Source organism: Chinchilla lanigera, unplaced genomic scaffold, assembly GCF_000276665.1.
Source record: "Chinchilla lanigera isolate Chin_1 unplaced genomic scaffold, ChiLan1.0 scaffold00012, whole genome shotgun sequence".
NCBI lineage: Eukaryota > Metazoa > Chordata > Mammalia > Rodentia > Chinchillidae > Chinchilla > Chinchilla lanigera.
In genome coordinates, this window is record NW_004955413.1 from 21,843,106 (window position 1) to 21,853,627 (window position 10,522).

The following is a 10,522-nucleotide window of genomic DNA, read 5'->3' on the forward strand; positions in this document are numbered from 1 at the left end:
CATGGCTTCCAATTTAATTTGAAAATAATGTGTCCATTTCTTGCACATAGTTTATTTTTAAGGCCTTTTTGTCATTCCTTACCACAATACAAATGCTTAGCAGCAAGTTCTGTTTCTACTTCTTAGGACTAGGTAAGCAGCTCCTTATTGCTGACCTTGCAGACCTTATCTATAGGGGATGAGTAGTGTCCCCACAAAAGGTAAATCCAAATCCTAAACAGCTGGGAATGTGACCATATCTGGAAATAAAGAGTCTTTACAGATGTAATTATCTCAGGGTACGATCACTTTGGATTTAGGTTGGGCCCTAAATGCAGTGACTGGTGTCCTTATTCAAAGAAGGAGTCGGGCATGATGGCACACGCCTGTAATCCGAGCACTCAGGAGGCTGAGGCAGAAGGATCAGTGTGAGTTCAAGGCCAGCCTGGGCTACAAAGTGAGCTCAAGGCCAGCCTGAACTGCATAGCGAGACCCTCTCTCAAAAAGAATAAATGGAAGATTGGAAACACAGAGAAAAAGCCACATGAAGACCGAGACAGAGATTTATACAAGCCAAGCAACATCAAGGACTCTTAGCCACTGTCTGACTGGGAGAGAGGCATGGAATGCATTCACTCTCAGAGCCTCCAGAAGAATCAAGCCTGCTTGATTATAGTCTGGAGACTATATTTGAGATTATGGCCTTGAGAACTGTTAGAAAATAAATGTCTGTTATTTTAAGCCACTTAGCCTGTGGGTGTTTGTTACAGCAGCTCTAAGAAACTAATACATCATTTATTCATCAACAGTCAACCTCTTCAAAGTTTTATACAGGGATTACAGTTCTAAAAACTAGTAATATTCAGCCTCACAGATAAAATGCTTTCTGCTCAAATTTACACTCTTTGATATTCTTTTATATCACAGTAAATTCTAAATTTTTATATTTCTAAACTGTTTCAATGAAGAAATGCAGGCTCATAGATCCATAACTTAATTTTGGGTGAATACTATTAGCTTTTTTGATTAAGAGTAAAATAAATTCTTTTTTAAATATGGATGAAGATAATTTACAACTGGCATGTGAGAGGACCTTCCTTTTCCTTTTCTCTCACTGGCTACTCTGTCTCCGGCCTCCTTTGTTCCTGTCTTCTCTCTGGCCTGTAGAGCCACTGGATGCAGTATCTACTCCTGCTGAGTTCTGTATTTCTACTCCTCAGTGAGCTTGCCCAGACTTAGAACTTTAAATACCACCTGGATTCACACCGCCAGCTCAGACTTGCCATTAACTTCAAACTCGTCCAGCTGTGACTGCCAGGGAGGCAGTTCAAACTTAAAATGTCCAAAGCCAGACTCTCAGGGGTCACTCCCAGAACCTCTCCAGCCTCTTTCGTCATCCTGGTTCCTGACAGCTGCATCTTTCCAGCTGTCAAGACCCAAAACCCTAGTGGCATCTGACTCTACTTTCTCTTACATCTGGCCTGAAATTCATCAGTAAATCCAGCTGGCCAACCCTTCAGAATGTATCAGGAGCCTACTTTTTCTCTCCATCAGTGCTGCGGCCCCTGGTCCAAGCCACGTCAGAGGAGTCAAGATTCAACCTGAATAACCTATGGTAGAACAGTTAAGTAAATGGTCAAAATCTAGTCAGTGTAGTTTATTGCATACTATGGTTTAAAGATCCTAGCAATAGAAAGAAAAACATTGGCAGAAGCTAAAACCATAATTACATAAATACAAATTATGTAATTTACATAGATGTATAATGGGAAACCTATAAACAATATCAGTATACTTCAGACTAATTCTCCTGTTTCACTGTTGCTGTAAACCAAAGCATCTTGTAACTACCATTCTATAAATATCTTGTAATTGATTCATCTGATTCCCCATTGGATATTCAGTTTGTACATTTTTAAACAAAATAATACTCAGTAGACATGCATATATGTACCTTTTTTTTGAGACACGGTCTAGCTCTGCAGTTCAGGCTGGCCTTGAGCTCACTTTGTAGCCCAGGCTGGTCTCAAACTTGCACCGATCCTCCTGTCTCAGCCTCTTGAGGGCTGGGATTACAGGGTGCACCACTATGCCTGGCTTATCTTTGTTATTGTCATTTCTAGTGTATGATTCCTGGAAGTTTGTTATATCACATTCACCTTTATCACCTTTTAAGTAAAAGTAATTTGTACATTTAAAAAACAAACAATTCAGGATAGTCAGCCTCTTCCTATAACCTCTGTTTTCCCAGGGGTCTTTAGAAGCCTCTTCTGAATGAGAAAGCCTATCTAAAAAGAGTTGCTTTTAAATATGTATGTACACACAATTGAAGCCTACTGTATACCTTGGTACTTAACCTTGGATTTTTGTCTTTTTCTTTTTTTGGGGGGGTACCAGAAATCAAACTTAGGACCTTGTGCTTGTGCCACCCTCAATCTTACCCTGGGATTTTTAAGTTAATGACATCCCTTGTAATTTTTTTTCCCCAAATAAGCAGAAAGAAAACATGAAACCCACTGTTTTAGAGCAAACAGTGCCTTCAGAAAATAGCAGTAGGTAGCACTGTAACCAGACGGGCTGCAGTAACAAAACAGCAGCAGAAACAATTTTTTCACAGTTACGGAGGGTGGAAGTCCATGTCCAGTGCTGGCAGGACTGGTTTCTCCCCAGGCTTTGCTCTTGCAGATGGTCGCTCTACTGACATGGCTTTCCTCTGAGCAAATGCACCCCACATCGTAGTCTGGAACCCAGGGCCTCACACATGCAAAGCATGTGCTCTACCACTCAGCCACACGCTCAGCCCACTAGTCTCCTCCTGGTGTAAGGACACCAGGCTGATTGGATTAGGGCCCACGCTAATGGCCTCAATTTAATTGCTTTTTAAAGGCCTTATCTCCAAATAAAGTCACATTCTGAGGTACTGGGGAGTTAGGGATTCAACACTAAACGGGAGGGGAGCACACAAGTTGATCCACAACTTAAAGGGAAATAGGTAACCACTTTGTCCACATGGGCTGGGACGCAATGCAGGGAGCTGGATTCCAGGGCAAGGCCCTGTCCTCAGAACATTAGCACCAAGAACACTGGGTTTTAATGAATGCTGCTAATGGGTATTACAGAGATCAAGGAGAGAACTGTAAAATGAAAAGTTCTACACAAGTGCTGCTGGAGAGATTTCTGGTGTTAGCGATTTTATTTTATTTATTTATTTTTTGGTCTTTTTGAGACACGGTCTCGCTGTGCAGTTCAGGCTGGCCTTGAGCTCACTTTGTAGCCCAGGCTGGCCTCAGACTTGCAATGATCCTCCTGCCGCAGCCGCCTGAGTGCTGGGATTACAGGCATGTGCCACCACGCCCGGTGTGTTAAGTGATTTTAAATATGTGTGTATCATTTGAAATAAATAATGGGTCTAATGCCTCAATGAGCAACTCAGAAAAACATGTTTGTGTAAAATTAATAATTTCCAATGAGAGATCAAAATAAAGAGTAACATTAACAATATTCTACCATTCATCAGCAGAAGAAAGTTAAAAATAATCAGTGACATATCTTCATCATGATGGGAGTATAAAGCATGCTTTGATAGGAAGTCAGACATCACCCAAAAAAATATAAGGGACAGATAACATGATCTCTAAAGTCTTTTTTTGCCTAATCTAGTAATTTCCTGTTAGAATTAGTTTTCTATCTACAGAAAACTCTCCACTATCGCTCTTATCCAAAGAGAAATCTCCAGATAGTATTATAGTGAGTTTTGGCAACCTGACAGCTAACCTGTAACAGATTAATCAGAACTTTTGGAAAACATTTGAAGAATAGTGTAATAGGTTTTTCTGTAATACTATCTGCAGTTCGACACACCTGAAGTATTAATGACCTCCAACACAAATTAGTCCACTAGAAGTCATCAGCTTTCTAACAAATATAAATTTGAACACCCTGCCCCAGGCTTCCTTCATTTCTTGTTCTTAAGCTGATATTTTACAATAAATAACTAACCTGTCCAGATTAGACAGTTTTGTTTCTATAGCTGTGAAACTTTTCTCTCATGTATTATTGCTATGGCACAAATAGTAGTAATTTTTATGATACTACCATAATCAAGAGGCTTTTTAGCACTTTTTTGAAAATAGGTATTTATTATAAAATTATACAAAGTGACTTTTTAAATTACAAATCATAGGGAAAGTTTTTAAATAATTTGCATCCTCCCTCCAAAAAAGTGTGTTCTGCCTTTCACAGTCGAGAGGCAGTACAGAAATTCTGATGGTACAGGGAATAACTCACAAACATCCCATTAAATGTTTTTAGAATGTACAAAGACATGGTAGAAACCAGAATCCCTATAGTGCATATTTTAATCAGATTTTTTGGGTCAAGTTTAAATTATAAACAATTACAGAGTAATAAGTAGATACCTGCGCTGAATTTTTCAAAGCAAAAACAGTTCATTTTCTAGTTTCTCTTATTTTGTTCTGTCCTCCTCAAAACACTTTTAAAAGCCAAAGTTAAAGATTTCTCCAGGTACGTGAAACTTCGATGATCTTTTGTACTTTGAAGAAACCCTTGAAAAGCAGCATCACTTAAGTAGTGGTTACCTCACAGACGTATGTGCTATGGTCACAAACCACCCCAGCCTGGAGGAAGTGGCTTCCAATCCAGTGGTCTCTCAGGTAAGAAAGAGCAGTGAGCTGAAGGAATGTATCCCGGGGCTGCCAGGGTCTTTCTTGCGATGAAACAAGGATATTAAACAGAGGGGACCCTCCTTACAGAAGAATCCAAACTGGCCCTGATTTAAAAGCAGGCCATGCTTGGGGCTGGGGATTTAGCTCAGCGGCACAGCGCCTGCCTGGCAAGCGCAAGGTCGTGAGTTCAATGCCTGGTACCAGAAGAAAAACAAAAACAAAAACAAAAAAAGCAGGCCATGCCCAATATCCATGAAGACTGCGTCCTCATGTCCTCATCCCTTCAAAACGCAGGGTGCAGGTTTGAATGACAGGAAAGCAGTCATTAAAACTCCATTAATGCTGACACAGTTACTCTAGCAAAAAGAAGGATGAAGTGTGAATTTTTTTAAGGTTGTTAATGGCACTATACATTAAGGCTGGGGGGTCAACTTAGTTCCTAGAAATGAAACAATCCATGTCACCTAATGCAGTTTAAACACTATCTTAAAAGACCTTGGAAAAAAAAAAACAAAACAAGCCCATTATTTGGAATAGAAATAAATTATCTACATAAACATTCTATTATCTATGTAGACTTGACCTGTTTTCAAATAACTGAAGGGATTTAACCACTTGAAAAGTTAGCATTTTAAGCAATGAAAGGCAAAAACAAAGGGATCCCACTGAATTGTACATTAAAAATAAATTGTTAAGTTTAATGTGTATTTTACCCAATTAAAAAATTTTAAATATTGAAACAAAGGTACCTTGTTGATTAAGAGAACATGCAACCAAGTAATCAGATTACTTATATATAAAAAGTTACTTCTCTTTTTATGTTCTGACATTCAAGGGCTCCAAATAAATCCCTACGTCTGCAAACAGGCTAATATCCAGTATAATACTTAAATACCTCCCCCTCCCCAAGTTTAGACGGAGTCAGAGGAGGGACTTATTCAGACTTAGAAACACCAGGGGAGGAACCACTGTTTTTCATTTTTGAACTTTTGCTGTACTTAGTGGAATATATTGTTCATATATTTATAAACCAAAAGATAATTTCTTCAGTAATTGGCATAAGGAAAAGCCTCCCTACCACCAACTTTTTGGTCGTCTTTCTCCCTCACCGACTAAAAATCATCCTAACTGCCCAGTGTATTAGGCATATATTAATATATCACCATAAATCACTAAGGACACCATAATATCATGCCGAGCTGGACCACGTTAGGATTGCATGTGGGCATGAACTCCAGAGCTGAGCTTCCCTGACCAAGCCCACAGCCCTCTACAGAAGCAGGGGTGTCCTCTCTCCTGCAGGCTGCTCCTTCTGGAAGAGGTCTTTGATCTGGGTTAATCTGCCATAGAGCCTTTCTCTCAAAGGAGGGATGTGGTAGCTGGGATCCAGAATGTTCGTTATTCGGCGCTCTCTCTCTTGCTTCCACAACTTGTACGGGTGAGGCGGGAAAAGCGGTCGCCCTCTTTCTCTTCGTATCTGTAATGTAATTCCACTTACAGCCAGCATCCCCCATACTGCCAGGATAATAAAGTCTAAAAAACAGCGTAGAAGAGTCATTTAAACTTGCGTGTTTTGCAACCTAACATACACAACCAAGGAATGAGGGGGAAAGCTGCAGTCTTATTTTTGAAACAAAATTTTCTGTTACAGGCATCCAGTAGTCCAAACCAGTCATTAAAGAATCGATTGTCTGGATCCGTGGCATCCTAAGCTTGGGAGACCCGTGCTCTTAGGCAGTTGTTGGGTACTTGTGGAAGAACATGGTGACATTTGTACATCGTGGGAAACTAGAGCTTGCTGTGCTCACTTCCTCCCCACCCCATTCTCCGAGGGGCCCAACCTCACTCACATACAGAGGACTTGGGGATGCACGCGTAAGTTCCACAGTCTGTCCTGAGTTTCTAATAAATGTTTGGCTTGCACTTAAAAATTCCAAGGCACATGAATTTCAGGGTCTCCACCATCATCCTCTTATCCAAAGAAAAAACTTTGCCCTTTGCAAGCACAGTTGCGCCTACTCTGGTCTGAATCCTAAGACATGCTTTTCCACCCTTCCTGTCTTAACATTTCTGTACAAAAATAATTTACATAATTTACAAACTTTGTGAACATTTTACATGGTGGTCACTTTTTTCTCCCCTTAAAAAGTCAATGGGGGGCGTGGGGATTTAGCTCAGTGGCACAGCACCTGCCTGGCAAGTGCAAGGTCGTGAGTTCGGTTCCTGGTACCAGAAAAAAACAAAAAAAAACCCAAACAAACAAAAAGTCAATGGGGGCTGGGCATTGTGGCACACGCTTGTAATCCCAGCACTCAGGAGGCTGAGGCAGGAGGATCACTGTGAGTTCGAGACTAGCCTAGGCTCAAGGCCAGCCTGAATTGCATAGGGAGACCCTGTCTCAAAAAGACAAAAAAAAAAGTCAATGGAAAATCTTTAATGCGTAAAATCTTACAACAGAGGAAGTGAGACTAATTTAAAATTACTTTCACTTTCAAATACCAAATGGCCTGCTTCATTAAAAAAGGGAAACAAGACTCATGATTTGGTGGGGGGTGGTACCAGGAATCGAACTCATGACCTCGCACTTGCCAGGCAGGTGCTGCGCCGCTGAGCTATATCCCTGGCCCTCATATGAATTTAAATGACTTAAAAATTAAATCAGGGGCTCATTCTCATCCCTCAGTCCTTTACTCCTCCCCCAGCTGTGGAATGTCAAACATCTTTACTGTCATTTAGTTTTTTCCCCTTTGAGAACTGACTTGCCAACCAAGGTAATCCAGGCTTAGAAATTTCTTAACCAACCTCATTTAACAGGTTTTTAAAAGTGTGAATCTTAAAAATTGACATTCTTAGCTCCCACAGGCTTGTTATGAACAGATCACTCTCGCTGCATTTGTAGAGTGTCTCCTCCCTTCCAAGTCACCCGCCTCTTTCTTTCTTTCTTTCTTTCTTTTTTTTTTTTTTGAGTACTCTTGTTAGCATGGAAAAGTCAATACTCCTATTCAACCATTACCTGGTTTTTGAGCGTAAGAGTCTTACCATTAGTTTGAGAAGGCACATTTGTGAAAGCTCTGCGGAAATCTGTGTTGAGTGCTCTCCTGAGAACGTTCAGAGTGATGTAGGCAAGGCTTGTGTACATGTAACTGTCAACAGCCAAAACCACCGAGTAGGAGCCAACGACCCCGCAGGTCAGGATGTTCAGCTGTGGGAGAAGGGCGAGCCTGAGACATCATTCCCGGTGGAACAGAACTTACCACCGGCCTCAACCGCAGGGAATCACTTCCGATCCCGCAGGGCACGTGAAAAGGGGCCATGTCTTAGAGCTAACAAGGGCGACCTGACACAAGATAAACTAAAACCTTCAAACTTCACATCCATGGGGAGTTCTTAAAACAGAGTTTATCCGCTTACTATAACTTCTATACTGCAAGAAGGATGTTTCAGTGAATGACAGAAGATATGACAGTCCTGTAAGGTTATATAGAGCACCTTGTAACACTGTAGCCCTCTTTGTGTAAGTCCTCTCTATGCTTGCACTATGCTCTCGATGCCCTCCTCAGAAAGTAGCCCTGCTGCTGAGCAATGCATGATTATACTGGGCCACTGAAAATAATCCTGCCTGTGAAAGAACTTCAACACTAAAATCTTATTATATGCAGACCCATGCTGGAGAGACAGCTAGTGCTAATGCTCCCTGAGATTGGTGCGCAGGACTTAGGACCACCTTCTGTGCTCCTGCTGCTGAACTAGGAGAGGTGATGCTTTGTTTTGGGACGAGGGATGCTGGGTGCTCATCTTCTGCAGAACCCCAGTGCCTTCACAGAGCAACAAAGTTATGCAGAAGCAGCCACCCTGGTGCAGTTAATCCCACAGCCCTCTCTAGTGAATAAAACACACAGAACAAGGCGCTGAGCAATCAGCTGAAGGTCCAGGACAGTGCAGTGAGTCAACTTAACTTGTCATGAAACACTTACTATTCTTAGGCAGCCCAAGAAAACCACTGGAATGAAGATAGCGATGCAAGAGAAAGTCACCCAGAACACACCATCATCACGAAAAACCTTCAGGTTTCCTGAAAACGCAAAAAGAAGAGTAAGCAACAGGTTTATCAAGTTAAACTTAATTTCCTCAATATCTGAACATAGAGACAGGCTGCAAGCTTAAAGTAACAACCAGGGAATAGGTTAGCAAGTACAAACAAACTCTAATTATGTAAGTGTCAATACCATCCCCTTTGAAGGGCGTATTTTAAAAGGTATAGGGGTGGGAGGACCACAGAGGTGAATGCTCTATGCTCAGTAGCAGGATAATTTAGGAAAGGTTCCAAGAGTCCCAGTTCTTCCATTCACTAGCTTCATGACCCTGGGCCTCAGTTCCCTAACCTAGAAATGGAGAGAACTGAATTATATCATCTCCCAGCGCTAAATCACCCGCCTAGCCCTAAATATCTCTGATTTCCTGTTTTTATACTGGGGAAATAATAAAAAACCCACAAGTAAAAAGACACTCAAAGATAAAGCTGTGAACCCGATACATGCAGCAAAACCCTCTTAACAGATTTTTACGATCAACCCGTATCCTGCCAGGCTGCTGCACACAGGCAGTAAACATCTGCTCCTACCAAAGCCTTCTCCGGCTACCCAGCTCCAACATGCAGCACCTTCGGGTGACCAGAACCAATATATGAAGCTCCTCTTTTAAAATTATCTTTAAAAAGCAAGAACCACGTATCTTGGCAGTTGTACTCCCAGCTACTCAGGAGGCTGAGGCAGGAGGATCAAGTGAGCCCAAGAATACAAGGCTAGCCTGGCAACATAGGAGACTCTCTCTTCAAAAAAATGCAAGAATATAACCTGACTATTCAATACTGACACTGGCACCGTGGTCCTATCTCTGGAGACACATCTCCTGGGCAGAGACTCTGACATTAGGGCTCCATATTCTCTGAAAGCCACATGCAGTATGTGCCAGTGAGAAAAATTTATACATCATACTCTTAACTACATTAGTCATAAAATACACATGTGGCTTTTTTATTTTTTTTTACTTTTTATTTTTGGTACCAGGCATCAAACTCAGGACCTTGCGCTTGCCAGGCAGGTGCCTGTGCCACTGAACTATATCCCTGGCCCTTGACATGTGCCTTTTTAAAACAGTCTTTCAAGGAATCTAAGGATTAAAAAATAGTTATGGCCAGGCATGGTGGCACATGCCTGTAATTCCAGCACTCAGGAGGCTGAGGCAGGGGGATCGTTGTGAGTTTGAGACCAGCCTGAGCTACAAAGTGAGCTCAAGGCCAGCCTGAACTACATAGCGAGACCCAGTCTCAAAAAGACCAAAAAAAAAGAAAAAAAAAGTAGTTACGATGCAGACATCAAAGAACAAATCTTTTCAGAGAATAATCTCTGCCCATATAAGGTTGAAACAGCAGTGATCTAATCAGATCTGAGAGGTCAGCCAAATAATTTCAGACTTTAATGCTTAAAAATATGAGTCTAAGTTGGGGCACCATGGTGGACCCTTGTAATCCCAGTTACTCAGGAGGCTGAGGCAGGAAAATCACAAGTTTGAGACCAGCTTGGACAAGTTAGGGACACCCTTTCAAGCAGGGGATGTAGCTCAGTACAAAGCTCTGGGTTCAATTCCCAGTACCAGTAATAATAATGTTTAGAGACAATTGCTTTAAATTACTTTCTTAAGGATGGAAAGTATAGACTTTTCATTTATATTATCTCAATCTTCACTTCCGTCCTATAAGAGAGTTTTACAGCTGATGACAAAAAGCCTTGGTATTTTGTTCAGGATTAAAAGGTGTTTCTGGTACTAGAGCCACGTACATATTAGTATTTTTCTGACAT

At 41.4% G+C, this 10,522-nt stretch overlaps 1 protein-coding gene across 2 annotated transcripts in view; it reads right to left on the reverse strand.

Annotated features, from left to right (window-relative positions):
- Positions 1-4,589: 4,589 nt before the first annotated feature.
- The window catches only part of Tm7sf3 (transmembrane 7 superfamily member 3), a 42,755-nt gene continuing 36,822 nt past the window's right edge, over positions 4,590-10,522 (reverse strand). The window contains exons 10-12 of one of the 2 annotated variants that reach the window (XM_005379116.2): positions 8,639-8,736; positions 7,704-7,866; positions 4,590-6,141 (exon numbers count right to left, since the gene is read on the reverse strand). In XM_005379116.2, coding sequence (XP_005379173.1) covers positions 5,837-6,141; positions 7,704-7,866; positions 8,639-8,736 — 566 coding nt within the window. In that variant the 3' untranslated portion in view covers positions 4,590-5,836. Of the gene's footprint in view, positions 6,198-7,703; positions 7,867-8,638; positions 8,737-10,522 lie in introns of both variants that reach the window. The other variant, XM_005379117.2, reaches the window with a different exon arrangement.